A 19,088-nucleotide genomic window follows, 5' to 3' on the forward strand; every position below is an offset into this window, starting at 1 on the left:
CACTGTTGTAGCTCAGTGGTTACTTCGTCAAGTTGCAATTCTACTGCAGAATTTGTCTCTTCTCAAACCCTACCTGGGCTCAAACCACGGGTAATGTCCAGTGTGTTATTTAACTTTTTTTGGCATGCAACAAAGAACTAAATTCAAATAATAACTCATTTCCATTTCAACACAGAATTATACTTGAATAAAACCCCACTTTCCACGTTAAGCATTTGCTTTAGTGTAGCCCAGTGGTCACTTCGTCAAGTTACAATTCTACTGCAGAATTCGTCTCTTCTCAAACTCTACTCAGGCTCGAACCTCGGGCGATGTCCAGTATTTTATTTAATTTTTTTGGCATGCAACAAAGAACAAAATTTAAATAACTCATTTCCACTTCATGCATTTTCACTGGTGTAGCTCAGCAGTTACTTTGTCAAGTTGCAATTCTACTGCAGAATTCGTCTCTTCTCAATCCCTAACGGGATTGAACCACGGGCGATGTGAAGTGTGTTTTTTAACTATTTTGGCATGCAACAAATGACTAAATTTGGATAATAACCAATTTCCTTTAAATGCATTTGCACTGGTGTAGCTCAGTGGTTACTTCATCAACTTACAATTCTACTGCAAAATTTGTCTCTTTTCAAACCCTACTCGAGCACGGTGGTTACTTTGTCAACGTACAATTCTGCTGCAGAATTCGTCTCTTCTCGAACCACGGGCGATAACCAGTGTTTTTGGCATGCAATAAATAACTAAATTTAAATCATAACACATTTCCTTTTAAGTGCATCTGCAATGGTGTAGCTCAGTTGTTACATCGTCCAGTACCTGTTCTCCTGCAGATTTCGTCTCTTCACAAACCCTACCTGGGATCGAATCACGGGCAATGTCGAGTGTGTTTTTCATCTTTATTTTTTGGAATGCACCAAAGAACTAAATTTGAATAATAACCCATTTCCACTTCATGCATTTACACTAGTGTAGCTTAGTGGTTACATTGTCAAGTTATAATTCTATTGCAGAATTCCTCTCTTCGCAAACCCTACCTGGGCTCGAACCACTGGTGATGTCCAGTGTGTTACTTAACTTTGGCATGCATCAAAGAACTAAATTTAAATAACTTATTTCCACTTCATGCATATAGACTGGTGTAGCTCAGTGGTTACTTCATCAAGTTACAGTTCCACTGCAGAACTCAACTCAAACCCTACTCGGAATCGAACCGCGGGCAATATCCAGTATGTTATAAACTTAATTTTTGGCATGCACCAAAGAACTAAACTTGAATAATAACCCATTTCCACTTCATGCATTTGCACTGGTGCAGCTCAGTGGTTATTTCGGTAAGTTACAATTCTACTGCGAGATTCATCTCTTCTCAACCCCTACCCGGGCTTGAAACACTGGCGATGTCCAGTGTATTTATTTAGGGTTTTTTTACCCTCATTGAGGTAAACATATATGTACGTATGCTTGTAAACAATATTTTTGATTTAAAAATGTTCTGTCATTAATTTGAACTAATTTGAGAGCGTTACATTTTAGTGCTCTTCCACTCAATGATGTGGTGACTTGTGCTGGCTTTAAGTTCTTCTGTAAGTAGCGAGTCAATGCAGTCGTTCAGTCGTGAACAGTCAAAGTCAAAATAAAACTTCTAAATGTCACTACTCCTCCCCAGCCGTTCCACTATGTGTCTGTTGTCATGATTTCTGTCTGTGTGCTCACCCCTCCCCTACTGTGTGCCCATGATTAGTTTGATTATTCTCACCTGCCTCTTGTTACCTGTCGTGAGTGTATAAGTCCTGTCTGCCCCTCACGCCTGGGCGGATCATTGTTGTCATCTTGATGTCTTTTTGGTTCTTGTTGTCGTTTAATGTCTTCACGTCCTTTGTGTCACCTCCCTGTCGGTTAGTCCTCTAGTTATTTTGTTAAGTCATGTCAGTTTGCCGAGTCTGTTTTTGTTTTCTCCTATAAACCCTGGTCCAAGCTGCATTTGGTTGCCCTGCTCCATCTGATCCCTGACACTAAATTGAGGAATTATGGCACAAAACCTGTCCACACGCCAGCAGAAGACAAGGAGTGCCCACACAATTGCAGTGTGTACATGTGTTCGCTGGGGGGAAAAAGATTGGCATTTTTTTCAACAATCATAACCTGAGGTAGTATTCCAATCCATGTTTGCTGTTATACAATACATCACTCTCTTCGTCGCTTTCCGTTTACCAAGCATGAGCATATATTTTCTTAATGTGCAAAAATTACCTGTGATTGCTGATTTAATACATTTTGTACTGAAAATAAAACGTCATAGTTTGTAGAATTCCTCTGACGCAAACTTGAATTATCTGATACATAATTAGTGAGTTTTTTTACTGCCAGCTGTTTTTCATGTATGTGTTTGTTTGATTTGTAAACAGGAAATGTGAGGATGGAAACCATTCTGTGGGATTTCCCACAGTCAATTCAACAGTTCAGCTGCAAGAATATTTCCTTAAGTGGGTGCTGTGTCCATGTGCGTGCATCCGTGTGTTTTTTGTTGGGCCTGTTTTTGTTCTGTTTAGAATCTGCAGTTTTAAAACTGTTTTAATTATTGTAGTTATTATTTGTCTGTTAGCCCACAGCATGTTATTGCTGGTCCACCTAACGCTCAACAAAAAATGTGTAATTTTTCAAAAGGGTACAGTGGAGGGAGTCTTAAACTTTTTCAGCCAAAGACCCTAATGAGAAGTTTTGTTCCTCCTGTGGGAGACACACTATAACTAAACTAATAACTAACACAGGGAATGTCAATTTACTACATGGGTCAAAAACTCTGTGAAAAATGTTTGGTCCTGGTTTACATGACATTGTTACAACTCAAAACAAAATACATTCGACAACATTAAAACTAGCTCAGCTGTATTTCTTTGTATAACATTTTAACAGCAATCAGAGCTTGAACAAAGGATTGTTTTAAGTTGCCACCTTTGCAAAAAGATGTAATTTCATAACCCTAAAATGGCAGTTTTAAATAATTTGGTATCTAAAAATGCTAATTTGATTAAACAGTGACCAACAACAGTCACTCCATCTCCAACCCGAGCGATGAGTTCTTGTCATAGCATGTCTTGTTGTATCTGAAGTAGTACGTTATTGCTGAATCAAGCATTTAAAACTTTTATTTTGACTGCTTACATAGCATTGCCATTTCCCAGCAGATAAAATCCTGCTAATTTGTGACAGGAGAGCTTTTATTCAACACAACCCAAACACCTCAATTATTTAGTGATGAAGAATGTGACTTTTTTCCAATGGCAGAATAATGGAAAGACAACATACTAGCTGCTGAAAATTTTCCATTCATGGGATGCTGTTATGTCAGAACGTGTCTTACATTCATCCAAAACTGCTTACAGCTCCTTGGTATGTGATGATTGCTATGTTAAGCAGTGGGAAAGATGCATGGAGTGATGAATTGCGATTGCTCTCTATCTTGTTCGAGGATATGTTTAGCTCTGGTCATCGAATCCACAATCTTGTGCAGGCCGAATGAAAAAAAAGATTTTAGTTTACACAGAGAAATTCTTTAATTTCAATCCCAATTTCTATCAATGAATCATCATTAAAGAGTCACTTCTGATATGGTTACACTTTACCTAATGATATAGCTCAGGTCCTTGGTACTACTGGACTGTGCAATATAATGATGATGATGATGGAAAGTATAATGGTGAGCCTATTTCTTAACTGATTTGTTTTGTACAAAGAAATATGTCTTTTTTTAGTGACAGATGATGTTAAAGTATCATTAACATTGCACTCTCTTGTATGTTACAGTTTAAAAGCTCTGGCGTCAACTGGAGGCCTGACTGTTCAAGCAGCTTATGGCTGGTGAGTGAAAACCAAGCTTGACTATACAGAACCTGTGGTGAAAAATAGACAAAAACAATGTTACAGTGAAAGCGCTATAGTATACATAAAGATGTATTGTATTATGCGTACCGTGCCAAACGGTCCTCTGAGGATGCCATCTGCTCTGCCCTCCACTCGGCCCTCACCCACCTGAAGAGAAAGGACTCATATGTGAGGTTGCTGTTTGTGGACTTCAGCTCTGCCTTCAACACCATTGTGCCGCAGCGACTCATCTGCAAACTTGACGAGCTGGGCCTCAGTACCTCTCTCTGCAACTGGCTACTGGACTTCCTCTGTCAGAGGCCTCAGGTGGTGCGTGTTGGCGAAAAAATCTCCGCCAGCATCACGCTGAGCACGGGGGCCCCCCAGGGCTGCGTGCTCAGTCCATTGCTCTTCACCCTGCTGACGCATGACTGCACTGCAACCTACAGCGACAATCACATTGTGAAATTTGCTGACGACACAACTCTGGTGGGTCTCATCACCAAGGGCGACGAGACTCGGTACAGGTCGGAAGTTGACCTTCTGACCACGTGGTGCAGGGACAACAACCTCCTGCTGAACGTAAACAAGACCAAGGAAATTGTTGTTGACTTCCGGAAGGGTCACACAAAACACCTGCCGCTGATCATGTGGAAAGGGTGAGCTGCACCAAGTTCCTGGGGGTGCACATCAGTGAGGACCTCTCCTGGTCCGCAAACACCGCGTCACTGGCAAAGAAAGCTCAGCGCCGCCTGTACTTCCTGCGGAAGCTCAGGCGTGCATGTGCTCCTCAGGCAGTCCTGTCTACATTCTACCGTGGTACCATTGAGAGCGTCCTCACCAGTTGCATCGCTGTCTGGGGTGGTAACTGAACTGAACAGAACTTGGAGGCCCTGCAGCGCATAGTGAATACGGCTGGTAAGATTATTGGTGCTTCGCTCCCCCACCCTGAAGGACATTTACACCTCCCATCTCGCCCGCAAGGCAACCTCGATTGCCAGTGATGTGAGTCACCCGGCTCACTCTTTGTTTGACCTTCTGCCCTCTGGGAAGAGGTACAGGAGCCTGCACTCCCGCACCACCAGACTCGCCAACAGCTTCTTTCTCCAGGCTGCTAGGACCCTGAACTCGCTACCCCCTTCTGCGTAGCGTGCGGCACTGTTGCGCTACTATTTTCTGGAATGTCTGCTGTACGCTCACTTGCTCCTTTTTGCTCCTCTTATTTATTTATTTGTTGTGTTATTTATTCATTATTTATTCAGCACGCTGTTGTTTACTTGTTTGCTTGATTGTCTATTGTGGGCCATGTCTAAATTTCGGTTTCTTTGTGTGTCTTTGGCATGTGGAGAAATTGACAATAAAGCTGACTTCGACTTTGACTTTGAAAATGTATTGTATTACGACTCAGTAAGACAGTACACAGTAATGTGTTACACTGCCCTCTTCTGGGCAAAACCCCGTCGGGGCTCTTGTCTGAAATGAGTACATGGAGTTTAGTAAATAATCTATACATCTACCCATCCATCTATTTTCCAAACCGCTTCTTCTCACGAGATTCTTGGGTGTGTTAGAGCCCGCTGACACCCTAAACTGGTTGCCAGACAATTTTAGGGCACACATAATTGACGAACAACCATCCACATTCACATTTAAACCTACGAGCGATTTGGAGCACTCAGCCGGTCTCCCAAACATGTTTTGAGGATGTGGGAGGGTTAGGGTTAGTTTTGGGGATGTGGGATGAAACCGGAGTACCCGGAGGAAACCCCCACAAGCACCAGAAGAATATGCTAGTGGCTGGAGCCAGAATAGAACCCACAACCTCTACACTGTGACGCGGACATGCAACCCAGTGCGCCATCGTGCCACCTAGCAGTAATAAAGGCCTACAAATATTTTTGTAGACAATCATCTGTGCAGGGTTGTGTGTGTGTGTGTGTGTGTGTGTGTGTGTGTGTGTGTGTGTGTGTGTGTGCGCGCGCGCGCGCGTGTGCGTGTGTGTGCGTGTGTGTGCATGTGCGTGTATGCGCGCGCGTGTGTGTGTGTGCGTTCGTACACCATTTTCTGAAAGCAAAGTAGTATAAAATTATAAAGGCACGCATTTGGGGCCACCTCTAACAAGGACAAAAAAAGGATGAAATCCTAATTGAATCAACACTATTTTGTACACCAAAATCGATACCCAACTTATGCTGTCTGTCATTAATTCCATTACTGATAAAGTATAGATATGTTGATTTATATCCTGGTCAAAATGTTATTGTAATTTTCTTGCTGATATTTCAAATGGTGTTGAAAACATAACTTCCTTCCATATTTCCATACTCTGTATCACTTATACCTCAGGCTGTGCTCCCATGTGGATGACCCATTCCTGGATGACCCTCTACCCAGGGAATTTGTACTCTACCTGCGACCCAGTGGACCGCTCCAGAACCAGCTCTCCCATTTCAGGCAACAGAGTCGTGTCAAGTGTGGCAAAAAGTCAAGTCAAGTCAAGTTTATTTGTATAGCCCTAAATCACAAACCGTGTCAAAGGGCTTCACATAGCCAAAATTGACAATTATTCTCAAAGCATCCCCTGATCTTAAGCTCCCAAAAGGGCAAGGAAAAACTCAAAAAAACCCTGCCAGGGGAAAATGAGAAACCTTGAGAAGGGACCACAGATGGAAGGATCCCCCTTTCAGGATCACCAGGTTGTAATGGATGCAGAGAGGGCACAAGTAATACATAATATGAAAATCAATGAAAAAATGGATGTCGGAGGTGCCCTCGATTGTCCTGGCAGTGTCTTCAAGGAGGTTGAGCTGCAGTTTCTTCATCTTGAATTGGTCCCCGAGAATCCAGCTAGCCGCTATCAGCTTTTGCGCCACCTAACCCCCTCCCCAGCCAGGGAGGGGGTGGGCAGAGAGAACAAAGCAAACTCCGGCCAAATCGGCCACTACAAGTTAGTTAAAGGCCATCTCATAGAAATGTGTCTTTAAACGTGTCTTAAATGTTTCTACTGAGGTAGTAGTTCTAATATCCATTGGTAGGGCATTCCAAAGCTCTGGAGCCCAAATAGAGAATGCTCTAGAACCTGCAGACATTTTCTTGGCCCTCGGTGTAACTAAAAGACTAGCGTTTTGCGAACGAAGGTTACGAGATGGAACATAAGGAACGACTAGGTTGACGAGATATGAAGGCGCTAAGCCATGCAGTGATTTATAGGTTAGTAGAAGAACCTTGAAGTCACATCTTAAATGGACCGGGAGCCAATGTAATTTGGCTAATATTGGGGTAATGTGATCAAATTTTCTTGACCGTGAGAGCAGCCTCGCAGCGGCATTTTGCACTAACTGTGGACTTTTGATACTGGACTTAGGAAGACCAGAGAATAATACATTACAGTAGTCCAGGCGCGACGTGACGAACGCATGTATAATAGTTTCCGCATCCCCGGTGTTAGGTTACGGATTTTAGTTATTGATCTGACTCCAAATTGCGATCAAAACTTAACACATAAATTGCTATGTCCTAATCCACACACTGGCGCACCTAACAATTTTGCGAGTTCGTTCTGTCAAAGAGAAGACCAGTAGATCAATTAGACCAAATTTACCAATTATTTATTCCTGACAAAGCGCACTAATACAGGCCTGGGTCCCGGGTCCCTCACACTAAAACTCGTGTGTTTTTGTGACCACCAAAAGACGACACATTCTTCCGGGTTGCCCAGTTTTAAAGAAACACAATATGAATATTAAAGCATGCAAAATATTGTGAGATGATTGGTCGATGGCCATCTCCTCCCCGTCCAGGTGTCGCTGAGGTCAGGCGGTTGGGTTTTCCCCTCGAAGTCCGGTCTCATAGACGTGCTGTTGTTCTCGTTCCTTCACCGACCTTGAGATGGTCTCCTCCGGTACTCCCTATCCGGGCCTATTCCACAACACTTCGAAGAAAACAAGTTCATGCAATTTGCCTGCACATTCCTCGGCCCCCACCAATCCACACGAGCACTCCAATACTAGATATGAATATGATTATAAGTTTAACACAACCTTAAAAAATATGTTTGCAAACTCCCGAAAGCACATTTTCCTTTACCGGTCGAGAGGATCGGACGAATCTTAGCAATATTACGAAGGTGAAAAAAACGCAATCCTGGTTATATTCTTAATGTGTTTTTGAAAGGAGAGCGTTTGGTCAAATATTACCCCGAGATTAGTTACAGTATCACTCTGAGTGATAGTACGGTTATCTATAGTTATAGTGGTTTCCTTAAATAAGTGTTGATAACGAGTAGGACCAATTATCAACATCTCAGTTTTATCTGGGTTAAGACGAAGGAAGTTGAGAGACATCCATTGCTTGATCTCCGCAAGGCACGCCTCGAGATTACAACAGTCCCGCGGATCTGTCATCGATAATGGCATATATAACTGGGTGTCGTCCGCGTAGCATTGAAAACTAATATTATATTTACGTATTATGTCCCCAAGCGGAATCATATAAATATTAAATAAAATCGGTCCGAGTACCGATCCCTGTGGGACACCACACGTAACATTATAGAGCTTAGAGGACGTATTGCCATGGACCACACGGTGCGTCCTGTCTGATAGATAGGAATTGAACCAGCTGAGTCTGACCCTGAGATACCAACACAACTTTTAAGACGCTCTAATAAAATATCGAAGTCTACAGTGTCAAAGGCAGCACTAAGATCGAGTAGTAACAATACAGACGACGTATTTGAATCCATGGCTATGAGGAGATCATTAGTCACTTTAGCAAGTGCTGTCTCTGTGGAATGATTAGCTCTAAAACCAGACTGAAAAGCGTCATATCGATTATTAGCGATCATGTAATCAATAAGCTGCTGCGCTACTACTTTTTCAAGAAGTTTTGCTATGAATGTGAGGTTTGAAACTGGCCTTTAATTACTGAGACAGTCCGGGTCAAGATTTGCTCGCTTAGGTAACGGTTTAATAATGGCGGTTTTAAAGGCTGTTGGCACTATCCCAGAGGAAACAGACAGATTGATTATATTTAAGACGGACGGTCCTAAAATTGGAAATAATTCTTTAAGTAGTTTGGCTGGAAGCGGGTCGAGTAAACATGTTGTTTGTTTAGCCGCACTAACCAATTTTGTAAGCATTTCAAGGGACACGCTTTTAAAATTTGAGAGGGTTATTGCATGATCCCCAGCGCTAGTAACCGGCGGAGCGATTGGAATGGTATTCTTGATCTCGTCCCTAATGGACTCAATCTTTTCAGCAAAAAATTTCATAAACTCGTCAGCTGAGTGGAAGGAGCTATCGGGGGTCGGCCGGCGCAGAGTTAGCTTTGCCACTGTATCAAATAGGTATTTAGGATTGTTTTTATTGAGATTAATGACTTGCGAAAAATAACGAGTTTTTGCTAAGATAAGCGCATCTTTATATTTCAGGAGGCTGTCCTTCCATGCCTGATGGAAAACCTCAAGTTTGGTTAAACGCCATCTGCGCTCATGCTTTCTACATAACTGTTTAAGCGTACGTGTTTCATCTGTGAACCACGGAGTTGGCCATCTACGGCGAGTTTTCAGACGTAGCGGCGCCACAGAGTCAATGGCTTTTAATAATGTCGCATTGAATTCATTTGTAAGATTATCAATAGAGCCGCTGTTTGCAGGAAACATGGCGGTTGCCGGCGACAGTAACTCAGATAGCGCAGTTGCAGTCATGGAGTTAAAATTACGGCTGCTATAATTCTGATTGCTCTCTTGTCTTTGACAAAATTTCAAATTTTATTAAGAAATGATCAGACAGAACAGTAGTGTATGGCAGTAATGCTATATTTGAGGTTGCTAGTCCCCGGGATAATACCAGATCTAAGGTATTTCCATTCTTATGCGTTGCTGCCTGTACGGCTTGCGTGAAACCAAACGTATCGATTAAAGTCTGAAATGCCGAAGTCAGTGGTTCTGACGGTGAATTCATGTGGATGTTGAAATCACCCATGATAACTATATTATCTGCATTTGTCACTAGATCAGCCACAAATTCTGAAAATTCATCCAGGAAGCCAGAGTAAGCCCCGGGTGGACAATAAATAACAGCAAGATTCAAGATTCAAGAGTTTTTTATTCGCCATGTTTGAGCGTGCCAAACAAGGAATTTGACTTCGGTAAATCACAGCCTCTGTTCAACATTTAGGTGACTAACAACAACACTCAGGACATGTGAAGAACGAAAGATATTCTCAAACATCCCCTGATCTTAAACTCCCAAGAGGGCAAGGAAAAACTTAAAACTCCAGCTAGGGGAAATGAGAAACCTTGAGAAAAGACCACAGATGGGAGGGTCCCTCTTCTAGGAGACCAGGCTGCAATGGATGCAGAAAGGACACATAGTACAAACAGTGTAGACAAAAAAGGTGTGGAAAGCAGGATTTTATTGCACAGTAATGACTCTGAGACTCTAAGAGTGGTGTGAGTTCATCAGAGCGACAGCCTGGGGGAAGAAGCTGTCTCTGTGTCTGCTGGTTTTAGTGTACAGAGCTCTATAACGGCGTCCGGAGAGGAGTAGTTCAAACAGGCCGCAACCTGGGTGCGAAGGGTCTGTTGAGATGTTACTTGCACGTTTCCTGGTCCTGGACAGGTACAAGTCTTGGATAGATGGGAGGTTGATTCCAATTATCTTTTCTGCAGTCCTTATTGTCCATTGCAGTCTGTGCTTGTCTTGTTTGGAGGCCGATCCAAACCAGACAGTGATGGAGGTGCAGAGGACAGACTGGATGATGGCAGTGTAGAAGGTCTTCAGCAGCTCCCGCGGCAGGTTGAACTTCTTGAGCTGTCTCAGGAAGTACAGCCTCTGCTGGGCCTTCTTCCGGACAGAGTCTATGTGGCCGGTCCATTTCAGGTCCCGAGAGATTGTGGTTCCCAGGAACTTGAAGGTGTCTGATGAGAGAATAGTATTACTGCAGATAGTGAGGGGTGAAAGTGGTGAAGGGCCTCGCCTGAAGTCCACTGTCATCTACACGGTCTTGAGCGGGTTCAGGTCCAGGTGGTTTTGGCTGCACCAGTGGACCAGCCGCTCCACCTCCTGTCTGTACGCAGTCTCATCACCGTTCTGGATCAGTCCGATGAGAGTGGTGTCGTCTGCATACTTCAGGAGCTTCACAGAAGAGTCACTTGCGGAGAAATCGTTGGTGTAGAGGGAGAAGAGCAGTGGGGAGAGGACGCACCCCTGAGGGGCTCCAGTGTTGGTGGTCAGGGTGTCAGATGTGATGCTCCCCAGCCTCACACACTGTCTACTGTTGGTCAGGAAGCTGGTGATCCACTGACAGGTGGAGGCAGGCACCGCGAGCTGGATGAGCTTCTGTTGGAGGATGTCAGGAGCGATGGTGTTGAACGCCGAGCTGAAGTCCACAAACAGGATCCTGGCGTACTTTCCTGGGGTGTCCAGGTGTTGCAGGATGTAGTGCAGTCCCATGTTGACCGCATCATCCACCGACCTGTTTGCCCGGTAGGCAAACTGGAGGGGGTCCAGCAGGGGGCCCGTGACATCCTTCAGGTGGTTCAGCACTAACCTCTCGAAAGATTTCATGGCCACAGATGTCAGCGCAACAGGTCTATAGTCATTCAGACCTGTGATGGCGGGCTTCTTGGCCACTGGAACGATGGTGGAGCTCTTGAAGCACGCGGGCACCTCACACAGCTCCAGGGAACGATTGAAGATCCTTGCAAAGGTGGGCGCCAGCTGCTCAGCGCAGACTTTCAAGCAGGAAGGTGACACGCCGTCTGGGCCCGGTGCCTTCCTGATCTTTTGTCTCCGGAACATCTGGCGCACTTCCTCCTCGCGAATCTGGAGTGCGGGCGCGGCCTCTGCAAGAGAGAGAGTCGGTGACTATGGTGATGGAGGTGTGGACAGAGCAGCTGTGGGGGGAGGTGAGTATGTGGATTGTGCTGCAGGAGGTCCCGTTGTGTGGGAGGACCGATCAAACCTGCAGTAGAACCTGTTTAGCTGGTTAGCGAGCCTTGGGCTCTCCACAGGACGGGGGGTTCGTTTCTTGAAGCCCGTGATGCTCTGCAGGCCTTTCCACACTGTTGAGGGATCAGGATTGGCAGAGAGGTGTCTCTCCAGGCTCTCCCCGTAACACCTTCTGGCTTTGCTGACCTCTCGGTTCAGTGTGTTTCTGGTCTGCTTGAACAGGTCCCGGTCGCCGCTCCTGTAGGCCTCCTCCTTGACTTTGCGCAGCCTCCTAAGGTTCGGTGTAAACCAAGGTTTGTCGTTGTTGTACGTGCAGAAGGTCTTAGTCTGCACACACAGATCCTCACAAAAACTGATGTATGATGTGACAGTGTCAGTGAGTTCATGCAAGTCTGAATTTGCAGCTTCAAAAACTCTCCAATCGGTGCAGTCAAAGCAGGCTTGGAGGTTCTGCCTTGACTCCACTGTCCACTTCCTGACAGTCCTCACCACAGGCTTAGAAGTTTTTAGTTTCTGTCTGTAGGCAGGGATCAGATGAACTAGACAGTGGTCCGAGAGTCCTAAAGCTGCACGAGCCACAGAGTGGTATGCATCCTTAATTACGGTGTAGCAGTGGTCCAGTGTCTGTGCCCCTCTGGTGGGACACGTTATGTGCTGTCTGTATCTGGGGAGTTCGTGTGCGAGGTTCGCCCTGTTAAGATCACCCAGAACAATGATTAGTGAATTTGGTAGAGGTTTCTCCATGTCTGTCACCTGGTCAGCCAGCATCTGCGTGGCTTCACTCGCACGTGCGTGTGGTGGGATGTAAACAACCGCCATGACGATCGAGGAGAACTCCCGTGGTGAATAGAACGGCCGGCAGTTTATGAAAGGTGTTTCTAGGAGAGGGCTGCAAAACTCTTTCAACACCATGACATCGGTACACCAACGTTCATTAATGTAGAAACAGAGACCACCTCCCTTTGATTTTCCGGAGAGCTCCGCGCTGCGATCTGCACGCGTTAGCCGAAACCCAGCTAACTCCATGGCGTGGTGGGGGGTTCGTTCGCTAAGCCACGTTTCAACAAAACACAGCGCGGCGGATCTGCTGAAGTCCATGTTCCTTGAAGTGAGGAGCAACAGTTCGTCCATCTTGTTCGCCAGGGAGCGGACATTCGCCAGATGAATTGACGGTAGGGCAGAACGGAACCCTCTCTGCCTCAGCTTAACGAGGGCTCCGGCTCGTTTTCCGCATCGCCGCCGTCGCGCTAGCTTGTATAGCACCGCCGCTCCGGCTAAAATCTCCGACAAACAGTCTGAATCAGAGAGAACAGGAGAGAAAATACCAGAAGAAGACTGACCGATGTTTAACAGTGCTTCTCTAGTAAAAGTGATCCGGGATGGACAGCAGAAGACACAGAAAACACACAAAATAAGACAAAGAAACAGAGAGCGACTCACCGTGGCAGCCATCCGCGGCGCCATCAGATGACGTGATGAAGATGGAATGACGGTAAAGCAGTGGATCGCACAATGAGAACTTCAAATGTTTTAAATACGTGAATTGAGCGAGGCCTAAATCTAAGCTCAGAATTTGAGATGAGGGCGACACCCCCACCCTTTTTTCGAGGACGTGCCACATGCGAGCTCACAAAATTTGGAGGCGAGGCCTCATTAAGTGGCAGCAGTTCATTAGGTTTTAACCAGGTCTCGCAAAGACCAAAAACGTTTGGATTATGTTCCGTGATAAGGTCATTAACGAGAACTGCTTTCGTATGAAGCGATCTAATATTCATAAAACCGAGTTTAAGTCCGCCCTGAGACTGGGAGGTTGTGGGTTCAAACCCCGGCTGGGTCATACCAAAGACTATAAAAATGGGACCCATTGCCTCCCTGCTTGGCACTCAGCATTAAGGGTTGGAATTGGGGGGTTAGATCACCAAATGATTCCCGGGCGCGGCACCGCTGCTGCCCACTGCTCCCTTCGGGGATGGGTTAAATGCAGAGACAAATTTCACCGCACCCAGTTGTGTGTGTGACAATCATTGGGACTTTAAGTGTAATCGGTCGATCAGGGTGCGTATCTATCGAAGGATTTTTAAACGGGATGCGAGTAAAATTGTGTTCTCTAGGCCTAACATCACTTCTCAAAAGTTTATTACCGCGGTGGGATGAAACGACCGTGGGAATTTGATGATGAATATTTGTTACACGTGATGTTATCTAAAACAGGCACCGTTTCATCAGCAAGACCGGTCGGGACGGAGTGATTGGATTTGTCTACTACCCCAGTAGAAAGTGTGTTTATGTGTACTGCAGCACTATTTAAACTGTCGCGCTCTAGTCTACACGAGGAGCTATGTGTATGCTGAAAGTCTAGCCTAGCGCTAGTTAGCTTTAACGTAACAGACTCCAAACCCATCCTCACAGGTGGTCTAATCACCTGTGCCCTGGCCTGCTCTAAAGTGACCTGTCATGAGTGGCTCAAACAGTAATCTATATTCCTAGAAAGAGTGAAGGTGCCTTCACGGTTAGGCTGAAGGCCGTCCTTCCTCAGCAGGTCGGGGCGGCCCCAGAAGGAGGACCAGTTATCTATAAAATACAGTCCCTGCTTTTTACAGAACCCAGCCATCCATCGATTAAGGGAGACTAATCTACTAAACCTCTCATCAGTGCTTCTCCCAGGCAGGGGGCCAGAGACAAATACTTGATGCCGACTCATCTTTCTGGCAAGATCACAAGTCCTCGCTATGTTTTACTTTGTGATCTCTGATTGTCTCATCCTAACATCATTGGAGCCGACGTGTATCACTATGTCCGAGTAGCTCCTGTTGGTGGAACTACGCTGTTGACTAGGCCTATTGCGAGTCAGCTCCCTAAGATTAGCTTCTATGTCGGGTGCTCTGCCCCCAGGAATACACATTACCGTGGCTGGATTTTTAAGCGTAATGTTTCGGGTAATGGAGTCGCCTATGACCAAAGTGCGAGGGCCAGTAGACCGAGATGACTTTGGACGGCTATGTGTCTTACCTGGCTCATCGCGATTAGCAAGCCGCTTGGGGCTAATGCTAACCGGGCTAGCGGGCTGACTACAGCCCGCGTCTGTGTCCGCCGCAACTACTGTTATCGCACTATTCTGCTCTAACTGGCGGACACGTCCCTCTAGCAGAGACAACCTCTCTAAGAGAAGGGTGCACTTGGTGCACGAAGCCGTACAAACCTCTTGGTCCACTGCCATACTTTGTGTCCGAAGAGCGACGATCGATCTAGTGGCGTGAGTGCGCCAGCCGCCGGAAGTCAAAAAACAAAGCCCACAACATTTTCCCTCACATCACGCTGTGCCAGTTCTTCACGGTGAGTACAGGAACTCATCAAACTACAAGTCAAAGTGTTTGAACTACTGTATTTTCCGGACTATAAGTCGCAGTTTTTTTCATAGGCCAGAGGTGCGACTTATAATCAGGAACGACTTATACATGTTTTTTTTTCCACGTTATTGTGCATTTTATGGTTAATGTGACCTATATTCCGGAGCGACTTTTAGTCCGAAAAATACGGTATGTATTTTATGGCTGGTGCAACTTGTACTCCGGTACGACTTATAGTCCGGAAAATACGATAAATGTCATCAATCTTAGTATTTCTTTGTGTTTGCTTTTTCATCAGTGTGCAGACCACAAGGTCGAGGCTCTATGTGAGGCCCTCCAAGCTAGCGTACGGCAGTGGCGGGGTCAATTTCCCACCCCAGTGCCCCTCGAACTGTACACATCCTCCAACTTCATTGGTCTTTTCGTAGAGGAGCACGTGGCTGATGCACTCAAGCAGTTTGCGGCCGACTTTGGCTCAGAGGCAGCCAGGAAAGTCGGTATGAACCTTAAGGATAAAGTGAATGCTATACCAGCTTGCTCGCTACATGGTAACCATGTCATCACACCATGACCAATTTTTTTTTCAGCTGTGACAATAACTAATTGTAGGTCCACTTGGGTTATTAAAGCAGTCAGTCAGTATGTCAATGTAATTTTCTTACACGCTAATGGACATGAGGCTAATGAGAAAGAATTGTTTCAGGCATCTTAGTGCCAAATTAGATTTGATACGGGCTAATTGTATTCTAATTATATGCTTTGTAGTTTACAGACAGATTAGGGGCATGTTATCACAGTCATACCTCTCCCATACATCTTATTTATCAGAAAGTGCTGAACAATACCAAACTGTTTCTTTCATCTTAAATACCTAATTTTACGTCATTTCAATAGACATTTTCTAGACTTCCAATTTGTTTGGTTTTACACAAACTGCAGGCAACTTGAAATGAGTGTAATTGTTTGCCCGTATTTACTTACCTTTTGCCTTAATTGTGAATAGTAGAAATAATAGATGTTTAACTGAATAGTTAACTTTGTCATGCATCATGCATCATCTTGGTTGTTTGTGATCAACTGGCAGAGTGTAGTTTGCCTTTTCCTCAAAATTAGCTCCTGTAGGTTTGGCTTCTGTAACTCTGAACAAAGAGTTTGTGTAATGGATACATGGATGAATGCATGCATGGTCTTGGCAATATGGCTTTAAGTTTACTTCATGCTGTACTGTTCAAGTATTACGTGACAAAAGAATATAGGTTATGGGAATGTACATTTTTTCAGATTTTATGGCAAAAGCATAATTTGATATGCATTCTCAAAGCAATACAACTAATGAAGACCATTGCACAATATTGTACACCACGGGTGCTCAAACTTTTTCAGCTGGAGAGCGTCAAGTGGAGAAAATGCGTAGTTGGTCCTTGCGAAAGTGTGCTGCAGCCATCCTTGGCGAATGGCAGGAATTAATCTGTCAGCCTCACTTTGTGGTGGGCTGATATCACGTAGGGGTAGCCAATGTGGCAGAAGTGAGGAACACGTCTTTATTCCATGACTGTCTTCTGCCAACAACTGTGGCATCAAAGCAAAAAAAGTGAACACGAACAAATCACAAGGGACTTTCTCACAGTATATTTAATGTAACAAAAGCCATTTCTCAATATCACAAACATTGAGTGTGGTTTTGGTAAGGCCGGTCTCGAAGAACATATTTCCTACACTAGTCTCTTTGTAATTGAAATGGCTGTGTACTTGTGTACTTCCCCCTTGGATCTGACATATTTTCGTAATTAATCAGTTATGTGGCTGTTATGTTATCACGTGAATAGATTTCTGTAAAGTTATACAAGTAATTACTAATTACATCCAATTTTATGCTACCTGATTTTCCATCCCCCCCGTGCTGCATCAGTTTTGCAACGGTCATAGTACCGTAATGTAAAATATTCCGTTTTGTGTCTGTGAATTTGTTGCAAATTTAAAGTTATGGTTGAATTAAACATGAATCCTCTTCGTCTGTTGGGGTATTTGCCATTTTGATAGTAGCACAAAATACATCTTAGGATTTTGTTTTTCTCAGTCAAGTCTTCACACGTCACGACTGTGACGACATGCAAATACTAGATGTGTCCTTCTTCCCGATTCTTAAAAAAATGCATATTGTCCCACTTGCGGACTCTACGAGTGATGTACCCCTACATGTCGCAGAATGAAGATGAACTGGAGTTGGTGGTGGGGGATTTTGTCTTCATGTCTCCAATGGACCAGAGTAATGCTACGGGCTGGGTGTACGGGACCTCCCTCGCCAGCGGGCTGTCGGGCCTGTTGCCCGAAAACTATGTAGGCTTAGCTGACGAGTCTGACACCTGGGTTGTCCATGGGTGAGCCGAGCGCACAGATTTTATTTCCACTTCCACAATAAAAAATTAAGAAATAACTTGGTTATTAAGATAAGTCTACAAAGGAACAGTCATGGTGTTCTGTTTTGTATTTTCTCCATCACAGCTCCCATTCATTCTTTAGCTGTGGACTCTCTTATAATGCCAGTAGGAAAAGGGGGATGTTTGATAGACTGCTGGACAGCCAACACCCAGATACAAGTCCTGGAGACACGCCAAGCGTCAGTCTTATTTGTCATCCAGTGCAGGTTGGTTTGTGTTTGTGAGAGACAGATGCATTACATGATGGAGTTCTTTGATGAGTGCCTGGCATAAATGAGTTAAATTGCAAAATTAAACTTCTTCAATCTCCTGCATGGACACCAGCAAATGAGTTTCTGGTTCCCCCATCACATCAAGGAACGTGTATCCCTCGCACGTCGATGTGAAAGGAGATGAATGGCGCTTTGATTGGCTGGGAAGCAAGTTCACACCCACAACGGCTCAATGCCTGCTTCCAAACATACCAGGCTACCGAAATACCAAAACTAGACTAGCTCTCCAGTGTACAGCACATCACCCACAAGACGTGGATTGCCACAAATATAGAGACTTAAGTGTCAGGAAAAAAAATCACCAAGCTGATGGCAGTCAGCAACTTTTCCAACATTGCTAATAATTGGTGTTTGTTTTATAGCAGATCCTGTGGATTAGTAATCACACCCAGCAGCCCAGCGGTCTTTTTTTGTTTGTCGACACGGTGAGAGAATGGACGTGGTGTTTGGAAAGCACTGGCTCTCACTCTGCTCAGACCGTAAAGGTTAGCACTACCTTGTATGCTAGTATAGCGTAAGGACCTAGATTTACAAGTTTAATTCAATCCATGTCCAAGCAAGTAACTCCATTTACTCATCAAATCACCAAATTAGCTCAGTGACTTTAGTGCCAACATTAAAGTTATCCAGCCTGGTCCACTAATACATAGTTATAAGGGTATGTAACCTTAAGAGCACCACTTTACGTCTGCTAACTATTTATGAATGATGATATATACAGGCTTCAAGGAAATTCCACCAAAGTCAACCATTCGACATCTCAGGAGGGGGGAAGGAGTGCATCGTTAACACTGTGTACAGTGGAGACAGTGTGCTGCTAACCTTGACTCGGGACGCTGTGAGTCGGTGGGGAGAATACTTCTAAATATTTATAATAATTGAGACCTCATCAATTCCACCGACACGCCTTCCATTGTGGAAGCAGAGCCTGGGAACTCTGAGATGGGCTCTCCCATCTCTGGGGTCAAAGTCACCGAGGTAGTTAAAAAGCTCCTCGAGGGCAGGGCCCCAGGGGTGGATGAGATCCCCTCCCGGAGTCCTCAAAGGCTTTGGCTGATGTGGGGCTGTCCTGGCTGACACGCCTGTACAACATCGCGGACAGTGCCTCTGGATTGGCAAACTGGGTTATTGATCCTCCTTTTTAATTATTTTAATCACGGGAGCATCGTTATAATTCTGAAACCGATTTCAAGATACATTATTGACATTCAGAGA

General features: G+C 44.8%; 1 protein-coding gene and 1 long non-coding RNA gene across 2 annotated transcripts; both read right to left on the minus strand.

Annotated features, from left to right (window-relative positions):
* Positions 1-3,274: 3,274 nt before the first annotated feature.
* LOC148394861 (uncharacterized) lies at positions 3,275-4,285 on the minus strand. The gene is made up of 3 exons (XR_015859427.1): positions 4,143-4,285; positions 3,970-4,029; positions 3,275-3,890 (listed from the first exon to the last, which is right to left on the minus strand). It is a non-coding gene; the product is annotated as an uncharacterized LOC148394861 (long non-coding RNA).
* A 2,243-nt stretch (positions 4,286-6,528) lies between these two features.
* Positions 6,529-14,306, minus strand: LOC148394862 (uncharacterized). Its single transcript, XM_088380763.1, has 2 exons — positions 13,257-14,306; positions 6,529-13,111 (listed from the first exon to the last, which is right to left on the minus strand). Exons 1-2 carry the CDS (start codon positions 13,435-13,437, stop codon positions 11,733-11,735), a joined length of 1,560 nt encoding a protein of 519 aa, XP_088236889.1. The 5' UTR covers positions 13,438-14,306; the 3' UTR covers positions 6,529-11,732.
* Positions 14,307-19,088: the final 4,782 nt, after the last annotated feature.

Source organism: Syngnathus floridae, chromosome 7, assembly GCF_059516105.1.
Source record: "Syngnathus floridae isolate MCC-2025c chromosome 7, RoL_Sflo_1.0, whole genome shotgun sequence".
NCBI classification, from domain to species: domain Eukaryota; kingdom Metazoa; phylum Chordata; class Actinopteri; order Syngnathiformes; family Syngnathidae; genus Syngnathus; species Syngnathus floridae.